The 23,953-nt window shown below is 55.1% G+C and overlaps 4 protein-coding genes across 6 annotated transcripts in view; all 4 read left to right on the top strand.

Moving 5' to 3' along the window:
• The window catches only part of LOC101994656 (RT1 class I histocompatibility antigen, AA alpha chain-like), a 629,094-nt gene that overhangs the window by 354,512 nt on the left and 250,629 nt on the right, over positions 1 to 23,953 (top strand). The gene's annotated exons all lie outside the window — the stretch shown is intronic.
• Positions 552 to 5,063, top strand: Lsm2 (LSM2 homolog, U6 small nuclear RNA and mRNA degradation associated). Its single transcript, XM_005370810.2, has 5 exons — positions 552 to 829; positions 1,317 to 1,384; positions 4,324 to 4,354; positions 4,442 to 4,501; positions 4,595 to 5,063. Exons 1-5 carry the CDS (start codon positions 827 to 829, stop codon positions 4,718 to 4,720), a joined length of 288 nt encoding a protein of 95 aa, XP_005370867.1. The 5' UTR covers positions 552 to 826; the 3' UTR covers positions 4,721 to 5,063.
• Vars (valyl-tRNA synthetase) lies at positions 5,653 to 20,540 on the top strand. 2 transcript variants are annotated; one of them, XM_026777829.1, is made up of 29 exons: positions 5,653 to 6,921; positions 8,543 to 8,677; positions 8,773 to 8,911; positions 9,149 to 9,270; positions 9,354 to 9,435; positions 9,616 to 9,716; positions 9,843 to 9,970; positions 14,612 to 14,776; positions 14,946 to 15,027; positions 15,333 to 15,452; positions 15,538 to 15,646; positions 15,735 to 15,829; positions 16,020 to 16,110; positions 16,272 to 16,396; positions 16,473 to 16,576; positions 16,674 to 16,832; positions 16,919 to 17,009; positions 17,128 to 17,233; positions 17,324 to 17,394; positions 17,471 to 17,596; positions 17,863 to 17,967; positions 18,051 to 18,119; positions 18,191 to 18,269; positions 18,397 to 18,524; positions 18,808 to 18,963; positions 19,121 to 19,327; positions 19,398 to 19,509; positions 19,613 to 19,938; positions 20,404 to 20,540. In XM_026777829.1, exons 1-29 carry the CDS (start codon positions 6,535 to 6,537, stop codon positions 20,470 to 20,472), a joined length of 3,789 nt encoding a protein of 1,262 aa, XP_026633630.1. In that variant the 5' UTR covers positions 5,653 to 6,534; the 3' UTR covers positions 20,473 to 20,540. The 2 variants fall into 2 exon arrangements, with proteins under 2 accessions (XP_026633630.1, XP_005370868.1); XM_005370811.2 differs by having other exon boundaries at positions 5,654 to 6,921; positions 9,351 to 9,435.
• Positions 20,700 to 23,953, top strand: part of Vwa7 (von Willebrand factor A domain containing 7) — an 11,099-nt gene continuing 7,845 nt past the window's right edge. Inside the window, exons 1-6 of one of the 2 annotated variants that reach the window (XM_005370812.3) lie at positions 20,700 to 20,942; positions 21,209 to 21,457; positions 21,851 to 22,132; positions 22,465 to 22,561; positions 23,216 to 23,326; positions 23,654 to 23,849. In XM_005370812.3, coding sequence (XP_005370869.1) covers positions 21,224 to 21,457; positions 21,851 to 22,132; positions 22,465 to 22,561; positions 23,216 to 23,326; positions 23,654 to 23,849 — 920 coding nt within the window. In that variant the 5' untranslated portion in view covers positions 20,700 to 20,942; positions 21,209 to 21,223. The remainder of the gene's footprint in view (positions 20,943 to 21,208; positions 21,458 to 21,850; positions 22,133 to 22,464; positions 22,562 to 23,215; positions 23,327 to 23,653; positions 23,850 to 23,953) is intronic. The other variant, XM_026777832.1, reaches the window with a different exon arrangement.

Genomic DNA, 23,953 nt, shown 5'->3' with positions numbered 1-23,953 from the left:
TTGTTTTTCGAGACAGGGTTTCTCTGTGGTTTTGGAGCCTGTCCTGGAACTAGCTCTTGTAGACCAGGCTGGTCTTGAACACACAGAGATCCGCCTGCCTCTGCCTCCCAAGTGCTGGGGTTAAAGGCATGTGCCACCACCGCCTGGCCACAATAAATCTTTAAAAAAAAAATCAGAATTTGTGTTCAGATTCCCCTTATTTTTCTCCCTTAAATCCCAGCCACACACACACACCACACAAAACATATTTAGTGTCTGTTGATGTGGTTTTACTCCCTCGACACAGGTCTTGCTATGGCAGCTCCAGCCGACCTCTAAAGCAGAATCGTCTCACTTAGCTCTCTCCAGGATTCCAGGAGGGCATCGACCCTGCCAGGTCTTAGTAACATTTTAAATTCCACTCATCAAAGAATATGCAAATCATAGTTTTCTCAAGCTTCCCAACAATTATGGGTTTTGGGTTAATCACGTTTAAAACGCTAAACACCAGAAAAACCCAGCAGAGGGACGAACTACCTGGAACGCGCAGCTGCTAGGGCCACGCATGCGCAGTAAGAAGCGGCTGCCCGAGAGGAAGTGGGAGACAGGAAGGTCCGCCCCCCTTTCGGTTTGGCGGTCCTCTCCGCTCTCCCCTCCTCCGCTGTCTTAGCGCCCGAATCCGGCCGCGCGCTCTCGGGCCGGCGTTTCCCGCGGCTCCCCCTGGCGCCTGCGTGATCCCGTCCCGCCCCACGCGCGGGCCTCGCGCTCGGGCTCCCGCCCGGCCTCTGACCCGCAGCCCTCGGCCCTTTCCTTCGCGGTCCAGGCCGCAGCGCGTGGCGCCAGCACCATGGTGGGTACCGTGACGTCAAAAGGGAGCGCCGCCGCGGGCAGTTCGAACCGGGCCGGCAGCCCGGGCTTCCCCCGGCAGCCCGGGCTTCCCCCGACAGCCCTGGTGCCCGCACCCCAGTTTGAGGGGGCTACCGGGCGCAGATGCTTTTTTTGGGGAGAACTTCCAGCAAATTCACGAGAAAGCCCGCGGACACCGCGGGAGCAAGGAAAGCTAGCCTTGCATTTCCCCGCGTGAGATAGGGATTTTTTTGAGGGTGCGGGTGGAGAAAACGTGCAGATTCCCTATGGGAGTGGGCCCGGGCATCGAGGGGTACAGGGTAGTCCCTGGCTGTGGCCCAGTGAACTGTAGAGTGTTTGTGAACAGATAGATGACTGTGGGTCGTGGACTTCTGAGATACTAGGGCCGGTGGGGCCACAAAGACTAAGATTTCAGAGTTCCTCCTCCTGTGCCTTTCATGTAATAGTTTCCCGTTTCCTCTTTCCAATAGCTCTTCTACTCCTTTTTCAAATCCCTCGTGGGCAAGGATGTGGTCGTGGAACTCAAGAATGACCTAAGGTAGGTACCTACAGCAGCAATTGGGGGGGTGGCGCCTGGGGTCCTGACTCTTCCCCTAGAGTTTTTTGAGCGAGCAGGTGGGCCAAGCACGGAAGAAATAAATAGCTTGTGCCTTAAGGGTAAAGATGAGTTTAAGACTGCCGGGGTATGCTGGCGTATGTCTTTAAATTCGGGAGGCAGAGGCAGGCGGATCTCTGTGAGTTCAAGATCTGGTCTACCGACCGAATTCAAGGACAGCTAGAGCCACCCAGAGAAACCCTGTCTCTGGAGAAAAAAAAAAGGATTTGTTAAACAAATATATATGTGCAGGCAGTTTGTACTATGCTCTTTAAAATACGCTAAAAAAAAATAAAATAAAATACGCTAAATAAATAATAATGCTAATACATAAGCTTATTGTACTTGGAAAAATATATCAAAATGTTTGTAGCTTTGTTTGTATAAATAGCCAAACAATTTAAGTATCTAGCATTAACCCCTCAAAATGTAAGAGGTTAATTAAAAATTCAGTAGGGAGTTCTTCCATGGTAAACTCATTAGTATAAGAATGAGATGTAGCCGGCGGTGGTGGCGCACGCCTTTAATCCCAGCACTCGGGAGGCAGAGGCAGGCGGATCTCTGTGAGTTCAAGACCAGCCTGGTCTACAGAGCTAGTTCCAGGACAGGCTCCAAAGCCACAGAGAAACCGTCTCGAAAAACCAAAAAAAAAAAAAAAAAAAAAAGAATGAGATGTATTGGTAAGGAAAGCAGTTGCTATTAATATACCTGGCGTAGTGCCCACGTAGTTAAAATGTAAGCAGACCACTTACGCGCTCCCTTCTGTACTTCGTCTGCATATCCCCCCCCCCCCCCCCCCGCCTCCCTGTACTGTTTGCTTCAAACGCTTCATCGCTGCAGAGATGTTCATGCAAGTATGTTTTCTTTTGTGTGGTGCTGGGGATTGAACCCAGAGCTTTCCGCTCAGCAAGCGCCCTACCAATAGAACTTTTTCCCCAGCCCTCAGATACCGTGGTATCACGGTTCTTCACCAGCCTTCAGATACCCTAGTATCTCATGTTTCATTTTAAAGCATTTTACTTGTAGACTCTTGAAACCTTTGAGCACACATCAGTGCTTGAGAACTTTGGTTCTAAAGCGGCTGTGGACAAGTAAGACGGTTATGGTCACTGATGAAGTAAGGGGCTGACCCAGTCTTGAGTGCAAAGTAGTTAAGGCCTTTCGTTTGTATGAGTCTAGCTGGAAGGCACGCACAAGTGTTCAGGTCAGCAGACCAGTGGGGATTCACTGAATGCAGGGAGTGAAGAAGTAAAACTCGGGATTTGAAGTTGTGAAGAGTTATGGTTTTTGTCTTTTTTCTAGACAGGGCCTCGAACTCCCAGAGCTCTACCAGAGATCCGCCTGCCTCTGCCTTCCAAATGCTGGGATTAAAAGCACTGCCTAACTTTTTTGGTTTTGTTTTGATTTGTTTTGTCTTTTTAAAACAGGGTTTCTCTGCTTAACAGTTCTGGCTGCCCTGGAACTAGCTAGCTTTTAGACCAGGCTGGAAGATTTAAGATTGTTCAAACAGTTGATAATTATAAAATAAGGTGGCATGGGAGCACTGGAGTTGATAGCCTTCCTAATCCAAGGGAAGGGGAACTGAGGGCCAGCCTGGCTTGTTTCTGTGCTGTCAGGATAAGTGTAGCAAAAAGAATAGAGTAACTTTAGTGACCTTTGTGTATCCATTGGGCTCTGCGCCAAAGCAGTCAGTGTGTAGAGGTGGCTGTTGGTGGAGCTGGAGAGCTCACTGCTGTCAGAGAACTAGAGTTCCCCAGGGCTGCATTAGGTGAGTCACAAAGAGCCACTCTAACTTCAGGGGCTCTGATGCCCTCTCCTGGCCCTCAGGTGCACGCGTGCACATAAGTAATAAAGCTAAAGCAGGGCGGTGGTGGCTCACACCTTTAATCCCAGCACTTGGAAGGCAGAGGCAGGAGGATCTCTGAGGCCAGCCTGGTCTGCCTACAAAAATAGTCTTGCGGGTTGGGGTGGTGGTTAGCTATTGCTTCTGGGAGTCAAGCCAATCTGGCCTGATATTCCTGATAATTTGGTTCTAATTTGGGTAATTTACATGACTGCTCTTAATTCCTGGATGATATTACTTTTAAAAGATGGCTGTAGCTGAGCAGTGGTGGTGCACTGCCCTTAATCCCAGCACTCGAAAGGCAGAGGCAGGAGGATCTCTGAGTTCAAGGCCAACCCCAAGAGGTAGTTCTTTCTAGAACACCAAAGCTACACACACACAAAGTCCTGTCTTGGAAAAAAAAAACCATAAAAAAGATGATTATACATTATGGATCCTGTCTATAGTTCCAGACCTTCAGAAGTGGAGGCAGAAGGATTGCTACAAGATTGAGATTAGTCTGGGCCAGGGTGAGAACTTGTCTTAAGAAAGAAATACAGACATTAAGCCGAATACAGGCCTGGCCTGCGACTGCTGAGTAGTAGCTGTGGATACATTGGTGTAAGGAGAGACGGGTCTGAAATGAGCCAGTCTCAGAGGCTTTATCTTTCCCACCTCAGAATTCACAGATGTTCTCCCTTTGGCTTCAAGGCCTTAGCTTCCTCCCCCAGGCTCTTATTTATTTGGTCTTTCGAGACAACAGGACACTGCCTGGCTTTCTAGGCAGCTGTATATAACACCCCCAGCAGGCTCTGTAATCTGTTTCCATCATATAGTTCACAGGGTCACAACAGGGTAAGGAAAAATTGCATGTCAGTTCATCACGGTGGCTTTCATCTAATTCTAACACGTAGGGGGTGGAGACAGGAAGATTTAGAACACGGGGCCAGCCTGCACCACCATGGCCCGCCTCCTCCCCCATATTCTTGTAGCTCTAATGTTCCCTCCATTCTGATTTCAGTGTAAAGTAATTTGGTTCTCTCCACTTTGCCTCCGACAGCATCTGTGGAACCCTGCACTCCGTGGACCAGGTGAGATAAAGGTTCACAGTCTGTTCTTGGGGAAGGAAGTGGGAGTGTGGAGGAGGAGCTGCACCTGATGCTGTTCCTCCTCCTTAGTATCTCAATATCAAACTGACGGACATCAGTGTCACGGACCCTGAGAAGTACCCGCACATGGTGAGCTGGGGCTGGCCAGGGAGCCTTTGAAGCCCAAGTCCCTGGGCGGCTGGGGGGCACATTGGTCATGGGGGTGCTCTCACGTTTGTCTAGTTATCCGTCAAGAACTGCTTCATCAGGGGCTCAGTGGTCCGCTATGTGCAGCTGCCAGCAGACGAGGTGGACACACAGCTGCTGCAGGATGCAGCCAGGAAGGAAGCCCTTCAGCAGAAACAGTGATGCCCTCGTCCCCGTCCCCTCCCTCCCTTTCCCATTGGTGACCATAACTTGTCCAACAAAGGACAAGGACACCCTGCCCAGCCCTTCAGGTGTGTTTTGTTTTGTTAACGATTTATTTTTTTTTTAATTGAATGGATGAAAGGGATACTAGTCGGGAGCAACTGCCCTCTGTTGGCGAGGGAGGGTAAAGCTGGGAACTGAAATGTTCCTGGTCCCTCCCTCCCTCTCCTTTTCCTGGAGACGGGAGAGCCTCCTAAGTCTTTTCAAGGCAACATGTGATACACTTGGGGGGAACTGAAAGAATCTGTCCCGCATCGGGAATAAAATTTATGATGGAAACTGAGTTCTGGTTTTGTGGTCTGTTTTGGACAGGGAGGTGGGAAAGGCCGTTTCGTCGTCTGCTCTCCAGTTCTCCACATATCCCCCTCCCCCATCTCCGGCTGGGAATTAAACCCAAGTTACCAGCGTTATGTACTGCCCTAAAGCTTGCAATACCTTGGCCAGTATGATGATTCATTCCGTAAATGGCGCCAGCCGCCAACCATGACTTGATTTGACTCCTGGGACCCACTTTTTGGAAACAGAAAAGATTTTTTTTTTCCCACACGCGCTCAAGTGCACACAGTAAAAATGTAATTAAAAACGCGGGCTGGAGAGATGGCTCAGGGATTAAGGGCACTGGTTGCTCTTCCAGAGGTTCTGGTTCAATTCCCAGCAACTACAAAATGTGGTTGCTCAGGACCATCTAGTGTGATCTGGTGCCCTCTTCTGGCTTGCAGGCAAATATGCAGGCAGGACACTGTAAGTCTTAAAAAAAAAAAGCCAAGGGCGCCCAACAGCGCTGCGAACTTCTATTTTTAGCCTTTTGCTTTAGTGCGTCTTCCCATTCCCCTGCCCTTCCCTCTACGTGAAAGAACTCTTGAGCACTTCGGGCTGGTTAGATCCCAGGGTCCCGCGAGCTGGTGGAGCGCTCGGCTCCAGCCAGTGGCAATGCCGGATTCCTTCAACAAAGCCGATCCACACAATTTCTGGGAGCAGAAGATGTAAACAAGCGGTGCAGGCGGCACGACCCATCGCTGGACTTCACGGCCTACAGCGCCGGCTGACAGCAGCCGCAGGCTCAGGCGTCCTGCAAGAGGCGGTGGCTAGGATCAGCCCGGCACGCCGATCCGAGGACCCCGGGGTGCCCGCGGCGGCGCCTGACCCGAGGACCCCGGGTGCCGCGAAGGAGACTGACCCGAAGACCCCGGGGTGCCCGCGGCCGCGCCTGACCCGAGGACCCAGGGGTGCCCGCGGCGGCGCCTGACCGAGGACCCCGGGGTACCGCGGCGGACCCTGACCGGACAGACTCGTCCCCGCGGACACGTTCCCCCGTCACGTACGTGACGCTTGCCGCTCGCGCTGTCCCTCAGCTCGGGCTGCACACGGAGGCCCGGCCCTCGGGACCGCGCACGCACAGGCGGGGCCCGGCCGCCCCGCGAGGACCCGGGCCCGGAAACGCGCGCTGTCACAAAGGGGGACACGTGGGTCCCGCTCGCCCGGCCCTGCTTTCCCACAGCGGGAGAGCTGCCTCCGCCACCCGCCGCCTCCACCCTGGCCGCCCTGGGGGGCTGTGGCCGTGGCCGGCTGAGGAGAACCGCCGGCCCGGAGTGACCGCCGCCTTGAGTCCGCAACCCGCCTCTCTTAGCCCCGGGCGGGCGGCAGGGCCCCGCCCCCTCCTCCGGGCGCTGCTCGCCGCCACCCAGCCGGGCCTCGCCGCACGCGCTTAGGGCTCCCTGCCCGGTCTGTCTTCGGCACCGGCCCCCTGCACGACCATGTCCATCCTCTACGTCTCCCCTCACCCCGACGCCTTCCCCAGCCTCCGAGCCCTTATCGCCGCCCGCTACGGGGAAGCCGGCGACGGCCCCGGGTGGGGAGGCCCGCACCCCCGCATCTGCCTGCAGCCTCCCCCGAGCAGCCGGACTCCGCTGCCGCCGCCTCGCCTGCCCGCCCTGGAACAGGGGCCCGGTGGGCTGTGGGTGTGGGGCGCCCCGGCTGTGGCGCAGCTGCTGTGGCCGGCAGGCCTGGGGGGTCCCGGGGGCAGCCGGGCGGCCGTCCTCGTCCAACAGTGGGTCAGCTACGCCGACACCGAGCTCGTGCCGGCGGCCTGCGGGGCGACGCTGCCCGCACTGGGACTCCGGAGTCCGGGGCAGGATCCCCAGGTGAGGAGGGATTCTCAGAAAAGGGGGATTGCAGAGGATCCTCAGAGAGGGTGTCAGGTGCGGAAGTAGTGATCGAATCCGCGTCTGCTGCCGGCGTGGTGACTTCGGCAACTCTTCGAGTACTTTAGGCTTGGTTTCTGTCTAAGAATGCAGGATGATGTAATCCTTCCCCCGGGTGCCTGGCAGCGTGTTTGCAGCGTTTGCCGAATTGCTGGGGGAGTGTGTGAGTTTAAACCTGGCCTCTGGAACCCTGGCGGAATGGCTTGACGCGCACTCGTGTACCAGGCATCTTAAAGCTTCCGAGGGCCCTTGGGTTTCAGTTGCCGTCATAAAACGATACTACCGAAAGCAACTCGGGGAGGAAAGGACTTACTTCGGTGTGCAGTTCTCAGGTTGCACAGGCCGGGAACTGGAGGCTGAAGCTGAGGCCGTGGAGGAACACTGTTTAGCCTACTTTCCCAGGGTGGCGTCACCCGCAATGGACTGGCCCCAAATAATCGTCAACTAAGAAAATGCCCCACAGACTTCCTACAGGCCCATCTGGCTGGGACGCCTTCTCAGTAGAGGTCCCGTCTTCCCAAATGACACTAACTAGGCTGTGTGGGGTTGACCCGTTCTAGCCCGGGAGTGAAAGGTTGACAGCCTGAGAGATGCCAGCCGTTGTTTGTGTGGGAAGACTGAGAGAGAAATGGTGGCTGCTGAGGGGAGATCTGGGAGCAGTGCAGTAGGAGGAGGGGATGGGAGAGGACCGGTACCTGCAGACTGTTTCTGTGAGCCTTAACAGAGAGCTCCGCTCCTGCCGGCGCATGGTGGGTGAATAGCATACCCCTGCCGTGCTTTTAGGTATCCCGATGGTTAATACAGAGCCCCTTCCCTGCAGGGTAGCTGTGTCTACTCGGTAGGACGTATTTGTGGATGCCCCAGACCTGACAGTGACTGCTGCTTCATATAATCCTTTAACTTCAGTGCTGGATGGGTTCCACTGAACACACGCTCGCACACACAAATGCTTGTATGTGTGTGTGCGCGTTAGTACCATATGGGTGACAGGAATCAAACTTGGGGTCTCCATAAGAGCAGCATCCACGTCATCCGTCTCTCTGGTCCTATAATATATATTATATCTTGTGGATGGAGCTCACACCTAGGGCCTCCTACATGCCGAACACTCTCTGACCTGCTCTCCCAGTCAGACAGAGCTGCTTTGTTGTTAGAGACAGGGTCTTAACTTTGTAGACAGGCTTTAAACTTGAGAGATCCCCCTGCCTTTGCCTCCCAAGAACTAGGACTAAAGGCAAGCAGCACCACACCTAACAATTGTATTTTTATGATGACCGTTTGGATGAGAAAGGAATTAGCCTGAGAATTGGTGATCATGGGAGTAGGGAGACTGAATGGCTCTCAATCCATAACCCCTGGGGGGCGGTGTCAAACAACCCTTCCAGTGCCCAAGACCACTGGAAAACACAGGTGTTTACAATTTACAACAGTAGTGAAACCACAGTTATAAAGTATCAGCAGAAATCATTTTCTGGTTGGGGTCACCACAACAGCATTAGGAAAGCTGAGAATCTCTGGGATAGAAGCATGCAAGCCTTGTCTTCTTTTCCTGTCCTGCTAGGCTGCCCTGGGTGCCCTGGGCAAGGCCTTGAGCCCCTTGGAGGACTGGCTTCGGCTGCACACCTACCTGGCCGGGGATGCGCCCACTCTGGCAGACTTAGCTGCCGTGACAGCCTTACTGCTGCCCTTCCGATACGTGAGTCACTGGGGCTATGGGAGGGACAGGTGCGTGTCCACCAGACTTGACTGCAAGGTGACTTAGAGAATTGTTTTTTGTTGTTTTCCTCTCAGGTTCTGGACCCTGCTGTCCGCCGGATCTGGGGTAATGTGACTCGCTGGTTTAACACTTGTGTCCGGCAACCGGAATTCCGGGCTGTGCTAGGAGAAGTGGTCTTGTACTCGGGGGCCAGGTCTGTCCCTCAACAGCCAGGTGAGGAGGCCAGGAGATGGCAGTGGGAGGGACAAAGGCCCCTCTGGAGCAAGCACTCCAAGTAACTTGCTTTTTATCTTAGAAATGCCTGGGCCTTTAGGGTGGGGACCCTGTGGGAGGGGAAGGTGGGAGATAAGAGGCTTGAGCCCTGGCACCATAGAAATCACCCTTCTTAGACTAGCGCTGCTCATAGAGGAGCCCAGCAGCCTTGAGTCTGGATTTCTGTGTCTTCCCCAGGTCTTGAAGTCACTGCACCCCCAAAAACAGCTGCTCAGCTCAAGAAAGAAGCAAAGAAACGTGAGAAGCTAGAGAAATTCCAGCAGAAGCAGAAGGCCCAGCAGCAGCCCCCACCAGGGGAGGTAGGAGGCAAGGGATGGGGCTGGAGGGAGGTGGAAGCCTTGCTGAGGGCTGATGTTTGCATCTTCTTCCTTCTGAACAGAAGAAACCAAAACCAGAGAAGAAGGAGAAAAAGGACCCTGGGATCATTACCTATGACCTCCCTACCCAACCCGGGGAAAAGAAAGGTAGTGGCTAGGGAAGGAACCCCACCTGGCTGCTGCTTTCTGTGTTCTGTTTGGTTTTTCTTGACCTCTGCTCTGCTTAGGCTCGCAGAACAGCTGCACTATGCCTGTCCTGTGGCCTGTTCCTCCTATCCTAACTTGAGCCTCTCCAGCTTCACTAAGCCCTCTTCTCTTTTCTCCCAGATGTAAGTGGCACCATGCCCGACTCCTACAGCCCTCAGTATGTGGAGGCTGCCTGGTACCCTTGGTGGGAGCGCCAGGGCTTCTTCAAGCCAGAGTATGGGGTGAGTGGTTACTGCTGCCCAGGCCCAGAGGGGATGGAGGTGAAGGGCAGGGTGTTAGGGCCCATTGCCTGAGGAGGGGCCCCATAAAGATGCCATGTGCTTTATTTTATGCCCCTCCGCCACCAGCGTCCCAGCGTGTCAGCACCAAATCCCCGAGGGGTCTTCATGATGTGCATCCCGCCCCCCAACGTGACAGGCTCTCTGCACCTGGGCCATGCACTCACCAACGCCATCCAGGACTGCCTGACTCGATGGTGAGCTCCTGCAGTCTGCACCTCCCCTGGGGCCTCTGCCCTGTGTGGCTCCTTTCTCTCCCTGACTAGACCGACTGCCATGTTGGCTTGTTTGGCCCCTCAGATGGGGCTTTTCGGCTCTGCTAGTCAGGTGATGCCTCTGTGCACCTGACGTCCACAGGTCCACAGGTTCCTTCTCTCCCTCCCTGTGTCTCCTGAGAAGAGCATTGTTACAAGTGTCATTGAGTGCTGGGGGTGGGCCTGTGCCTGTGGATCGGATAGCTAAGCATGCAGTCTCCCACAGAAGGGCACCACTGGTGTTCAGTGGCAGGCCTGTGGATTCTACAGGAGGCGCGAGAAAACTTTTGCTGAAGCACACGTCTCCTTGGTCTTTCCGCCCAGACCTCCCTCCTGGAATGGAGCCCCATTTAGTGACAGGTCTCCCAGCTGTAAACTGTGTGTACATGGAGCTGTAGACATTAGTGCTCTTCAAGCACACAGTGGTTCCTCTGGTGCTGAGCAACTAGGTTTTGGTTTGCTTTCGATCGTTTTTGGTGTTTCTGAGACAGGGTCTCACTCTGTTGGCCTAGCCCTGCTGTCCTGGAAATTACGCTGGACCAGGCTGGCCTTGAACTCAGATTCATCTTCACTGTCCTCTGGAGTGCTAGAAGGGGAGGCAGTTGTTTGTTTGTTTGTTTGTTTGTTTGTTTATTTGTTTTTGTTACTGCAGCACTTTTATTTTTCTTTACACAATGACATGTTGCTGGGGCCTAATGTTCTCACTGAACAGTAGAAAACCAAAATTTGTCATTTCTTAAATTGAGTACAAAAAGCCTTACATAAATTAAAAGAATGAATACATTTACAGGTGTCAATGCAAACGTTCCCAACTCAAGGCAAGTAACAGCCCACGCGGTCAGGAGGGAAAACACCAGAACTGGGTCCTAAGGCTCGGACTTTCCCACCCTGTTAGACCGGCAAGACGGAAGTGGTAACTGGTTCAGGAACCCTTGCCAGCCTCGAGAAATCCTGGAAGTCAGCAGTCAGCTAATACCCTGCACAGATCACTGCACGGTGCTCACACATCCACCAGGCTGGGGATTTCTCGTCCACAGCATGCTCTTGCTCTCCCCAGCCACCTAGTGACCAAGCCACATGACTAAGGACTAAATCAAGTGGCAGTTGTTATTCTACATGAATTCTTATTTTAGTTGTGTGTGCATCTGTGTGGTCTGTCCAGGAGACTGGATGCTGACGGAGGCCCAGGATGTCAGATCCCTGGAGCTGCAGTTGGGTGTTTGTGAGCCACCCGCTGTGCTGGGAACTGAGCTCTGGTCCTCTGAACCACCGAGCCTCGACCCAGACCCTCTTTCTTCCTTGCTTTTTTATTTTTTTAAACAGAAAAGATTTAACTCTAACCAGCAAAAATTGTTATTCAGAGTTGGAGAGGCTCCGCAGTTCAGACCACTGGCTGCTTTTGTGGAGTTCCATATGGATTGGAACCTATATCGACCGTCCCTAACTCACATTTCCAGAGCTGATGCCTCTGCAGGCACGCACCTGCTACACGTGGCAGAACACTCACGTATAAAGTAAAAATTGCTAAATTAAAAAAAAAAAAAACAGGCAGCCAGGTGTGAGGCAAGGCCGACAGGATCAGGGCAGTTCAAGGTCAGTCTTTCGTCATTATTTTTCTTTTTAATTTAGATCTGTAAATTTGTATAAAATATGTGGTATTTCCCTGACATGTCTGCAGCACCTACGTGTTTGGTGCCTACAGGGCCAGAAGAGGGCAATGAATACCCTGGACCTGGAGTTAGAGTTGAGAGCTGCCATCTGGGTGCTGGGATTCGAACCCACATTCTCTGTGTCCAGCCTGTGCTTTCTTGAGTTGAGGTCGCTCTGTTGGCTGGGCTAGCCTGCAGCTCCTGGGTTAATGATCCTTCCTACTGTCCTGAGTGCTGGAACTACCGTACATGCAGTGCATCGCTCTTGGTTTGTTTTTCTTTTCCATGGTATGTGAATGGTGAGTTCCTGCATATGGCTGTGCACCACTTTGCACAGTGCCCAGTGAGGCCAGAGAATGGTGTTGATCCCGGGACTGGAGTGACAGTTGCAAGCTGTCCTGTTGGGCTGGGCTGGGCTGGGCTGGGGAGAGAGCCTGAGTCCTCTAGATGAGCAGCCAGTTCTGTCCACTGAAGCTTCTCTCCAGCCTTTTTTTTTTTCCTTCTTTCATTTTATGCTTTAGGGTTTTATGCAGCCCAGGAAGGCATCAGATTCAATGAGTTAGGTAGCCAAGGATGGCCTTGAACTCATCCCCCTGCCCCCAGCTCACAAGTATAAGGATTACATGCATGAACCATCATACCCAGATCCTTTTTTTTTTTTTTTTTTTGATTTTCGAAACAGGGTTTCTCCGTAGTTTTTGGTTCCTGTCCTGGAACTAGCTCTTGTAGACCAGGGTGGCTTCAAACTCACAGAGATCCACCTGCCTCTGCCTCCCGAGTGCTGGGATTAAAGGCGTGCGCCATCATCGCCTGGCCTCAGATCCATTTTTTAATGGTAATAATATCTATAAAGGCTTTTTTTTTTTTTTTTTTGAGTTGCGGTCTGTTCTGAAGCTTGGTGTATATGGACCAGGCTTATGTCAAGCTCAGAGATCTATCTTAGCCTCTGTCTCTGCCTTTTCATTACACATGCCAGTCCAAGTTCCCTCCATTTCCCCGCCACCACCATCCACTCCTCAGAGAGGGTGAGCTATATTGCTTTGGAGAAGGTCCAATGCCCTCCCATGCCTGACTCTTTCTTCCCTTTAACAGGGTTTCCCTGTGTGGCCCTGGCTGTCCTAGGACTTGCTTTGTAGACCAGGCTGGCCTTGAGCTTTGCCTTCTGTCTCCTGAGTGCCAGGAATAAAGCTCTGCCACCATCGCCCTTTAAAAAAACTTTAATGTCTATAAAATCCATTCACGTAAGGAGGAAGGTACTGGCTGTGCACGCCTTTAATCCCAGCACTCCAGAGGCATAGGCAAGTGGACCTCTGTGAATTCAAGGTTAGCCTGGTCTAAAAAGTGAGTCCCAGGACATCCAGGGTTGTCTCAGAAAACCAGAGAGAAAGTGAACGCTTTCCGTGGCACACACCAGGACGACTTCTTGGTTACCTGTAGGAGGATGGGGTTGCTGTAGCCCCTTGCCAGGGAAAATCTGAATGCAGCATGATGAGTAGACATGAACGTGTTCATTCCATTGTACGTCATGGAGCCATGGAGCGTGGCGGGAGCCTGGGAGCTGTGGCTCGGGTCCTCTGTAAAGCTGAGCGCCACTATGTGCGTCCATGATCCAGAAGCACTGTGAGAATCGCTGGAAACTTGGAGACCAAGGTGGAAGACAGGCTGACACCTGAGGTCATCCTCCGGCTTTCACATGCATACACATCCACCCACATGTGCGCGGGGACTCAGTATACATGAACATGTACATGCACATAAAGCCTAAAACCATGGTGTCATATGTAAGTACTCTTCAGTTCCCTTTCCAGTAACTCCCTGGGTCTTTTTTTATTGATTTAGCTTTTCTGTGCTTTCTGTATCTCTAGCTTGTTTTGTGGGTGGGAACATTGAGACAGGTATTCCTGTATATACAGTCCTGGGTAGCCTGGAACTTGCTTTGTAGCCCAAGCCAGCTTTGAACTCTTCACCCCTTTCTTGAGACTTCTTGAGTGCTAAGATTGGTGGTGTGTGCCACCAAGCCCTGGCCGAAGCTTTTCCACCTTCTTACAAAGGCCACACCTACCAAAGCTGCATTCTTATCTGTGCTATGTCTTCTTTACTTTCCAAGACTTGTTTTTTAATAGTTTTTGTTTGACTTCTGTGGTTTTTAGTCAGGAAATGCTATACTAGTGTGGTCACCAATGTTGTGGGGTTTTTCTAAGATTTTTTAAAATATTTATTTTATTACGTATACATAATAAAATATGCAGACAGACCTCATTACAGATGGTTGTGAGCCACCATGTGGTTGCTGGGAATTGAACTCCAGACCTTTGGAAGAGCAGGAAGTGCTCTTAACCACTGAGCCATCTCTCTGGCCTCCTTGTTTGTTTGTTTGTTTGTTTTAAACAGGGCCTCACTTTATAGCTCTCACTGGCCTGGAACTCAGGAATCCACCTGCCTCTGCCTCACGAGCTCTGGGATTACAGGTGTGCACCACCGCCAGGCAGTATTTCTGTGGGTCAGGTACCCAGGGGAGGTTCGCATCGCCCAGCCGCACCACTGAGTGTCGATCTGGTTCTCTCTCAGGCATCTAATGTGTGTGGACTCTTACAAACATGGGGCTAGGAGGAAGACCGTGAGCAGTCTACCTGGGTCTGCGGGGACGAGGTTCACTTCTGTCTGTCTGTGGCCTTGTTCCTATGTGGAAACTCACTTGATTGATGGGAATGTCTCATGCTTAGCTGCCTGACTGGGCAAAAGCCTTCTCTTTGTTCTTTTTCTAGATTGTTCTGCTGGTCTTCTGAATCCTCTCCCTGCCTGGCTGCTTTAGAACGAGGGGTCTCAGTTCATCCTCTTTCTTCAGCATCCATGGACCCCTTTGGCAGAAACCCGAGACCTTTGGTGTGATGCTGTACTAGCCTGGCTCACCATCTGGCCCTCATGCCTCCCACAGGCACCGTATGCGTGGGGAGACCACCCTGTGGAACCCGGGCTGTGACCATGCGGGCATTGCCACCCAGGTGGTAGTGGAAAAGAAACTGTGGAGAGAGCGGGGTGTGAACCGGCACCAGCTGGGCCGCGAGGCCTTTCTCCAGGAGGTCTGGAAGTGGAAGGAGGAGTGAGTGCAGCCCGTGGGTGTGACAGCCCCTTCTGTGGACCCTGCGTGCAGCTCAGATCCTCCCACTGGGGCGGCTGGAGGGCCCAGGTCAATTTCAGAGGGACGAGTGACTCCCTCACTGCCCCATCGGCCACCGGATGGCCTAAGGCTTATCCTTGTCCACTTCCAGGAAGGGTGACAGGATTTACCACCAGTTGAAGAAACTTGGCAGCTCCTTGGACTGGGATCGAGCCTGTTTCACCATGGACCCTGTATGCAGGCAGAACCTCGGGGGAGGGCAGGGCAGGGGTGTTTCTTGGGTGGGCTACCCTCTGCCAGGAGGTTAGGACACAAGCAAGGACTCAGCTCTAAACACCAGCTCCTGGCCCTCATCACGGCCCTCATAGTTTCTGCCCAGACTCCAGCTGGAAGCTCCCTTCCGTCCCGTCGCTAGGCTTCTCGCCTGCCCTGGTGCTCTGCCCGGGGCTCTGTGCGGGGTGTAGGGCTCTAGCGGACCCCACCACCTTGGCTGGCTGCCTTGGCTCCAAATACCAAATCTGACTTTCTTTTACCTTAGAAACTTTCAGTAGCGGTGACAGAGGCTTTTGTTAGGCTCCATGAAGAAGGTGTCATCTACCGTAGCACCCGCCTGGTCAACTGGTCCTGCACCCTCAATTCTGCCATTTCTGACATTGAGGTACACCTCTGCCCACAGCCTGTCTCCCTTTCTAGTCCTCCCCAGCCCAGGCCCGGGGCCACTTCTCTAAATATCCGTCTCGCAGGTGGATAAGAAGGAGCTGACGGGTCGCACCCTGCTCTCTGTGCCTGGCTACAAGGAGAAGGTGGAGTTTGGGGTCCTCGTGTCCTTTGCCTACAAGGTCCAAGGCTCAGGTGGGAGCTAAGGACACCAGGATGTGGGCTGGGGGAGGAGAGCAGGAACAGAGGAGGGGTTGAGACCCAGCTCCTCCTGTCACCCCAGACAGTGACGAGGAAGTGGTGGTGGCAACAACTCGGATTGAGACAATGCTGGGAGATGTGGCTGTAGCCGTGCACCCCAAAGACTCCAGGTACCAGGTAGGCAGGGACGAGCGCGTGGGATAGGCTCTAGGGGCTTGAGCTACTCTCTGGGCGCCTTTCCCAACCTTGAAATTGGAGCTGTCGGCAGCTGGGATGGGTGCTAGCCCAGGATTGGGGGCTCTGCCTGGGTGGGGGTTCCATGCCCAGCCTTGCGTCTTTCATTTCTGATGTCTTCCTCCGTGTTCAGCACCTGAAGGGGAAGAGTGTCATTCATCCGTTCTTGTCCCGGAGCCTCCCTGTTGTCTTCGATGACTTTGTGGACATGGAGTTCGGCACAGGTGAGCGGGGGCTTAGCCTGTTGAGAAGAGATGAAAAGTTATCTTCACTGCTGTAGGCAGGACTGGGGCTGGGTGCGGGAAAGTGTATTAGGGAGTGGGTACGGGGTGGTCCGGGAGGCAGCCCCAGCATGCAGTGGGACACAGGCACTCCTGTGTAACAGGTGCCGTGAAGATCACCCCTGCCCACGACCAGAACGACTATGAGGTCGGGCAGCGGCATGGGCTGGAGGCCATCAGCATCATGGACTCAAAGGGGGCGCTTGTCAATGTGCCACCGCCTTTCTTGGTGAGGATGTCTGGACTGTGGAGGGCTGGGGGAGGAGGTGGAAGGGCATTGCTGTGATGAGGCCGTTCCTGTTTAGGGCCTGCCCAGGTTTGAGGCTAGGAAGGCAGTGCTGGCTGCGCTGAAGGAGCGGGGACTGTTCCGTGGCGTCAAGGACAACCCCATGGTGGTGCCGCTTTGCAAGTGAGACTGGGAACCAGGACTGGTGCAGATGGGAAGTAATGGGGCTCTCTGGGCACTTAGCACCTGCCTTCTCCCCACAACCCGCTCCCTCCTCCAGCCGCTCCAAGGATGTGGTAGAACCTCTACTAAGGCCACAGTGGTACGTGCGCTGTGGGGAGATGGCTCAGGCCGCCAGTGCGGCTGTGACCCGGGGCGACCTCCGTATCCTGCCTGAGGCCCATCAGCGGACTTGGCATTCTTGGATGGACAACATTCGGTGTGTGTGACCCCTGGGTGGTTGGGGAGGACTGCCATCTGAGGGGCACATGCTGAGCACCCCGACTCACTGCTTGCTGTTTGTAGAGACTGGTGCATCTCTCGGCAGCTGTGGTGGGGCCACCGAATCCCTGCCTACTTTATCACCGTCCACGACCCAGCTGTACCCCCTGGTGAGGTGAGGAAAGGGTGTAGCTTAGATGTTGGAGTAGCTGTGGGTTGGTTGTGCCCTTGGTTGGCAGAGGGGTCTGGGTGAAACAGCAGATCCTTTTATGATCAATCACCCTCTGTATTAGGACCCTGACGGACGGTACTGGGTGAGCGGACGCACGGAAGCAGAGGCCAGAGAGAAGGCAGCACGCGAGTTTGGCGTGTCCATTGACAAGATCAGCCTTCAGCAAGGCAGGGAGTGGACACGGAAGATGGGGGCACAGTTGGGATCCTGACCCTATTTTCCAATCCCTCTAACCTCTGACCTTTGTCCTTTTGTAGATGAGGATGTATTGGACACCTGGTTCTCTTCTGGTCTCTTTCCCTTTTCCATCCTTGGTTGGCCCAATCAGGTGTGTTCCTAGAGTGAAGAGGGGGAGGGACCTTGTAAGGGAATGCTTGGCTCACCTCCGCACCTCATCTCCCCAGTCAGAAGACCTTAATGTGTTCTACCCTGGGACCCTGCTGGAGACGGGCCATGACATCCTCTTCTTCTGGGTGGCCCGAATGGTCATGCTCGGCCTGAAACTCACAGGCAGACTGCCCTTCAGAGAGGTGTGGAGATCGCTAAGACACCCCAGCCCCCACCCCGCCTGTGCCTCCTCACCTGCCTTCCTGTGTGGTTGCTGCTAGGACTAGCATTGCTCAGTCTGGCCCACAGCTGGGAGGGTTCCTTTCCCTGGGGGAGGGGCACTTCTCAGATACTAAAGAACTGAGTGGGCAGGGCCACTAGGGACCTCTGATTCTCGATGGGCAGACCCTGGTGAGGGCCAAGACTGGAAGGATCGTGGCCTCATTTTCTCTGCACTGTGTGTCCCCAGGTCTATCTCCACGCAATCGTGCGTGATGCTCACGGTAGGAAGATGAGCAAGTCTCTTGGCAATGTCATCGACCCCCTGGATGTCATCCATGGAGTTTCTTTGCAGGTGGGGCACTCACTGGGTCAGCGAGGAACGGCTATGCAGCTGTGGCTAGAGAAAAACCTAACGGCACCCATCTCCTCTCTTAGGGCCTCCATGACCAACTATTGAACAGCAACCTGGACCCCACTGAGGTGGAGAAAGCCAAAGAAGGACAGGTATGGGGGTGTGCCCTGGGGGTGGAGCTGCAGCAGGTGAGTAGGCCTGACCATCTGTTTGCACCCTGTAGAAAGCCGACTTCCCAGCAGGAATTCCCGAATGTGGTACAGATGCCCTGCGCTTTGGACTCTGTGCCTACACATCCCAAGGTATGGTCCCCATCCTCCCTCAGATGCCTGTGTTTCCTTCCCCTAAACCCATGGTCTCCTTCACCTTGGGCCTGCAGAGGACCTCTCTGGGAAGGATAGGGTGGAGTCACACTGGCCCCTCCCCTAGGTCGAGATATCAACCTGGATGTAAATAGGATCCTTGGGTACCGCCACTTCTGCAACAAACTCTGGAATGCCACAAAGTTTGCCCTGCGTGGCCTGGGGAAGAGTTTCGTGCCCTTGCAGACCTCCAAGGTGAGGGTCTTCTGGCTGGGATTGCTGATAGCACCCACACAGGCTGCACCCCTGGTCCTCAAGTGTCAAGCTTAGTCCCCGCTGTACCAAAACCCTGAGGATCCATCCTCCTTGTGGGCAGGGGACAGACAGAGGCTGATGATTGACAGTCGCTGGGGCTCTCACCGAGGGGCTAGGCCTATCCTTTCTCCCCAGACATTGGACAAGTCAGGAATGCAGACTCTGCTGTGGGAGGGATCTGGGCATGTGGTAGCCTCCTGGCTGACGTTCCTCTTCCCCCAAGCCTGAAGGGCATGAGAGTCTGGTGGACCGCTGGATCCGCAGCCGACTCACTGAGGCCGTGAGGCTCAGCAATGAAGGTTTCCAGGCCTACGATTTTCCGGCCATCACCACCGCCCAGTACAGCTTTTGGCTCTATGAGCTCTGTGACGTCTACTTGGTGAGCAGCGGGGCCAGGGCTCTGGTCCTGTGGCTCTGGCATTAATTTGCCGCCATGTTGGCTCTTATACTGAGTTCACCTGTTGCCTTCCAGTCCTCAGAGGCACAGTGAAGGCTCCAGGTAGCCCTGACCCTGAACACTGCCTCCCCGTCTCTAGGAATGCCTAAAACCCGTGCTGAATGGAGTGGATGAGGCAGCAGCAGAATGTGCCCGGCAGACCCTCTATACCTGCCTGGACGTTGGCCTGCGGCTGCTCTCACCCTTCATGCCCTTCGTCACGGAGGAGCTGTTCCAGAGGCTGCCCAGGCGGACACCAACAGCTCCCGCTAGCCTGTGTGTCACCCCCTACCCAGAGCCCTCAGAGGTAGGCGGTGTGGCCTGGAGGGTGTGCTGCAGCCCAGCCGAGCAGCCTTCTTACCCCACTCTGCCTGCAGTGCTCCTGGAAGGACCCCGAGGCCGAAGCTGCTCTTGAACTGGCGCTGAGCATCACCCGAGCTGTGCGCTCCCTGCGTGCCGACTACAACCTGACCCGGACCAGGCCTGACTGTGAGCCTCAGGCCCTGTGTCCCCCTGTTCCACTGTCCTCTTCAGCCCCTCAAGAGCCCAGGGTCGGGCTGTAGCAGGCTTCACTTCCTTCCCTCTTTGACAGGTTTCTTGGAAGTAGCTGACGAGGCCACAGGCGCCTTGGCATCAGCGGTGTCGGGCTATGTGCAGGTGCTGGCCAGTGCGGGTGTGGTTGCTGTCCTGGCCCTGGGGGCTCCTGCACCACAGGGCTGCGCTGTGGCTGTGGCATCAGACCGCTGCTCCATCCACCTGCAGCTGCAGGGCCTAGTGGACCCAGCCCGGGAGCTAGGCAAGCTGCAGGCCAAGCGAAATGAGGCTCAGCGTCAGGCTCAGCGGCTGCAGGAGCGCCGTGCTGCCTCTGGCTACTCAGCTAAGGTGCCCCTTGAGGTCCAGGAGGCAGACGAGGCGAAGGTGTGTGGTGGGGGAACCCCTGCATCAGCTTCCTCTGTCACACCCTGTTTCTCAGCCAGCCCAGATACCTAGACCCTGGAACCCTGCTTGGCAGGGTCTTAGATATAGCATCAGCCCCTGCTTAGCTGCCATGCTGACACAGTCAGGCTCCTGGTGCGGGGTCTCCAAAGACCCGGCACTGGCTCCAGCCGAGTGCTGACCCTCAGCCCCTTTTCTCCTCACAGTGAAGAGGGTAGGGTGCGGCCAGGCAGGGCGTGTAAGCTGATGCCCTTCACTGGGTGCTGGCCACTCAGGAAGAAGGGTGTAGAGGCAGGGACAATGGAAGTGTGGGGTGCCCGCCAACCATACCACCCCGACCTGTAGCCCTCACCTCTCTCACCAGCTTGGGCCCCTTCCTCTGTAGTCTGTGGTGTTTGGGTCTCCTTGGGCATGGGTCCTCACCACACACCCCTTTTGCACCCCCAGTTGCAACAGACAGAGGCGGAACTCAGGAAGGTGGATGAGGCCATTGCTCTGTTTCAGAAGATGCTGTGACCCCCCAACTCCAACTCTCAAAGCCCCCATGGTCCACCAACAGGGATGGCAGCAATAAAATATTTTGTCAAAAATTGTTCTTGTCGTGTATGGTGAGGGCGGGAGGGGCGCGGGTGTGCAGCAGTAAGGCTGCCGGTTAGCAGCCAGGCCTGGGTCCTTGTGGGCAGAGGATGCGGCTGGCTGGGTCTGTGCCTGGCACAGTGCCAGGCCTGAGTCATGCTGCTCTGCTGCTGGCTCCTTCCTCCCAGCTCACCTCACCGCACCGCCTGCACTGGGTACGGAGCCGCCCCAGCTCACTGCATCTTGTCCCCCTGGGTGCCATGAAGGAAGAGGGCCTGGGGCTGCCTGTCCTCACCCCCTTTGCTAAGGGCCTTCCTCCCACTCTCCTGAGCCAGTTAATTATAACTCTGACCTAAGTGCCCTGTGACTCCACCGCCAGGCCAGCGCTGCCCAGGAGACTCAGCAACCAGGTAGGAGGACTGAGGGGACTTTCCTGTTCATGGGGCAGGGCTGGGGCTCAGCCTGGTGTAGAAAAGAGCCCCTCTGATGGCAGGTGTGTGCTCTATTGGCCTGATGGGCCCTTGGATTGCATGGGTTTAGGGTTGAGGGTGCAGGAGCCAGGCTGGAGTAGATGAGGCACCGGAGGCGGAGCAGGAAGTGGACAGCAGGTGCCATGGAGACAGCAAGGCCTACCCTGGGAGGGTGGCTTCTCCCTTGAGGTCCTTCTGTTCCCTAGGTCCATGACTCAGCCATGCTCCCTGTGGAGGTGCCCCTGTTCCACCTAGGCCCCCCAATACTGCTTCTGCTTCAGCTGCTGTTGTCCCCAACATCTGCCTTCTTTCCCAACATCTGGAGCCTCCTGGCTGCCCCTGGCTCTCTCACTCACCAAGACCTGACTGAGGAGGCTGCACTCAATGTCACCCTCCAGCTCTTTCTGGAGCACCCACCCCCAGGCCGGCCACGCCTTCGTCTGGAGGACTACCAGGTGAGCATTCCTGGATTCCCCGTGGTTTCTCAAGGCCCTGGTCAGAGTAGGCTCGCCCACCTTTCACCTGCTCCCTTCTCCCCCTCTGCAACACCAGAATCCTCCAGCCTTGGGAAAGTATACACACCTAGCTGGATGTGGTGGCTCACACCTGTGATCCGAGCAATTGAGGACAATTGCTGGTTAAGGCCAACCTGGGTTCGTTACATAGTGCTGGCCAGGCAGGTCAGGCAGGGCTCCATAGAAAAGAGCGTAGATCTGACGCTCCCTAGTGGGGCTCTTCACCCTCCATCCTATTCCTGCCCAGCCTGGAGTGCCAGTTGCTAAGGCTGTCGGGCAGCGATAGAAGCAAGGGGCTTCTCTGGAATGTGCTTCCCTCCCCGCTCTTGCTAGGGCAGGACCCTCCTTGCCGATGACATCTTTGCTGCCTACTTTGGACCTGGGTCTCCTTCCCGGCGGTTCAGAGGTGCTTTGGGAGAGGTGGCTCGTGCCAATGCAGCCCAAGACTTCCTGCCAGCTTCCAAGAACAATCCTGACCTGCACTTTGATGCTGAAAGGCTGGTCCAGGGGCGCACGCTCCTGGTGGGGGCTCTGCGGGAGACCGTGGTGGCGGCCAGAGCCTTTGAGCACACGTTGGCCCGCCAGCGTCTAGGGGCTGCACTTCACGCCCTGCAGGTGACGCATGGCGCCTTTTAACCGGCCTCCCCTACTCTGGGTGGGTGGGGTGGCGGCAGCACTTCCAGTGTCCTGCAGGAGGGGCTACAGAGGAGGGAAAAGGAGAGGAAGACGTGGAGGGGATGTCGGTTTATCCTAGGGGCCACTAGAAAGCGCTTGACTTAGACTCCAAGACAGAAAAGGCTGGGACAAAAGGCTTTGCCATCTGGGCAATGAGAACAGAAGTGGGGGACAGTAAATAAGAGTAAGGGGGGAATACCCACTAGGCTGCAGGTCAGCGTGTTCATGCTGGCTAGATCAAATCCATGCCTTCTCTCTGTCCTGGGGGCCAGGATTTCTATAGCCACAGCAACTGGGTGGAGCTGGGGAAGCTGCAACCACACCCTCACCTCCTCTGGCCAAGACTGGAGCTCTGGAGCCTGGCACAAGGTAAGGTCGTGACCCTGTGTGGAGGTGGGGCTCAGGCAGCCCCTCTCCTCAGTGTGGCCCTGATCCTGTGTGGAGGTGGGGCTCAGGCAGCCCCTCTCCTCAGTGTGGCCCTGACCCTGTGTGGAGGTGGGGCTCAGGCAGCCCCTCTCCTCAGTGCACCTATCACTGTCACCTTCTGGGGTCTCGTAGGATGTGACGTTGCTTTGTCCCTGCAAGGACAGTGAGTTTTCTTGGTGCGGCTCGTGGGTAGAACAGTTGAGTGGATTTCTCGGCATCACAGAGGGGAAACATCCAGGGTCGTGGACCAGCTGTGGATGCAGTCTTCCCTGAGCTTGTTCTGCCCAGCCACGCCAGCTCCACTCCACAGCCATCTCTCTAAGCCCCTCACGCTCCCCACTCACTGGGAGCTGCTCCTGTCCACAGCGGGACCGTAGACCTTCTGGCTCACAGAGAGCAGAATCCCAGTAAGATTGCTACCCATCAGCTCCAATCTCAGACATCCCAACGCTGAGCCCAGGACCTAGTGCAGAAAGCCCGGCCAAGGTGTCTGTGGTCCCTCCTGTCTTTCCAGCCCTGCGAGAGGAAGGCATTAGGTAACCAGGGAGAAAGTGCAGCTGGCTGAGCTTGGCTGGCAGCCCTGCCTTCTGTTCCCAGTGGGGGACCCCACCTGCTCTGACTGTGAGGAGCTGAGCTGCCCTGGGAATCTGCTGGACTCCACACTGCTCACCTCTGGCTACTTTGGAATGGATCTCCCCAAACCTCCAGGTACCAGATGGGAGAGGTCCCTAGAAGGAAGAGGGGAGAGTCGCTTCCTTTGTTTTTAACAGAGGACCCTAGTTTGTCTCCTTAGGAGAGGTTGGGGGAATAGGGTCAGGGTGGGTGGATAAAGGCCTCTGAGGAGCCCCCGTCATTCTTTGTTGCCTGGGCAGTGCTGGGTCTGGATGCAGAGAGACCCTGAGCCCTCTTGAGTTACACAGAATGTCCCTGTTTCCTGATGCTCCCTTGCTGAGGGGTGAGAAGGCCAGGCCAGGACCCTGTGTTTTTTAGTGGTAGTGGACGTTTAACCCTTATGTGCCTGATCTCTCTCCACAGGAAAGTGTAGCCACGGGGGCTATTTTGACCAGAGCAGCTCCCAGCGCCCCCAGGGAGGCATCAACAAGGACAGTACATCTCCACGCTTCTCCCCGCACCACACGCTTCACCTCCCGGCTGCAGAAGTGGCCCTCCTAGCCTCCATCGAAGCCTTCAGTCTCCTGCGGAGCCGCCTGGGAGACGGGGGTTTCTCCAGGTGGGTGGGAGGCTGGAGATGGGTTCGCTGATCGGTCAGTGCTCCCGGGGGAACTGAGGGACCGGGTGCTGGGGATCGGTCAGTGCTCCCCGGGGAACTGAGGG

This window comes from Microtus ochrogaster, unplaced genomic scaffold, assembly GCF_000317375.1.
Source record: "Microtus ochrogaster isolate Prairie Vole_2 unplaced genomic scaffold, MicOch1.0 UNK87, whole genome shotgun sequence".
NCBI classification, from domain to species: Eukaryota; Metazoa; Chordata; class Mammalia; order Rodentia; family Cricetidae; genus Microtus; species Microtus ochrogaster.
This window is presented reverse-complemented; position numbering and strand designations above follow the sequence as displayed.

What these genes read in the sequence shown, in the direction of transcription:
- Vars (XM_005370811.2), top strand. Translation starts at nt 6,535, where the DNA reads ATGTCCATCCTCTACGTCTCCCCTCACCCCGACGCCTTCCCCAGCCTC. An exon ending in CCAAAGACTCCAGGTACCAG is followed by an intron (nt 15,830 to 16,019) that starts GTAGGCAGGGAC and finishes CTCCGTGTTCAG; the next exon opens with CACCTGAAGGGGAAGAGTGT. An exon ending in AGGAGGCAGACGAGGCGAAG is followed by an intron (nt 19,939 to 20,403) that starts GTGTGTGGTGGG and finishes TTGCACCCCCAG; the next exon opens with TTGCAACAGACAGAGGCGGA.
- Lsm2 (XM_005370810.2), top strand. An exon ending in CCCTGCACTCCGTGGACCAG is followed by an intron (nt 4,355 to 4,441) that starts GTGAGATAAAGG and finishes CCTCCTCCTTAG; the next exon opens with TATCTCAATATCAAACTGAC. An exon ending in CTGAGAAGTACCCGCACATG is followed by an intron (nt 4,502 to 4,594) that starts GTGAGCTGGGGC and finishes ACGTTTGTCTAG; the next exon opens with TTATCCGTCAAGAACTGCTT.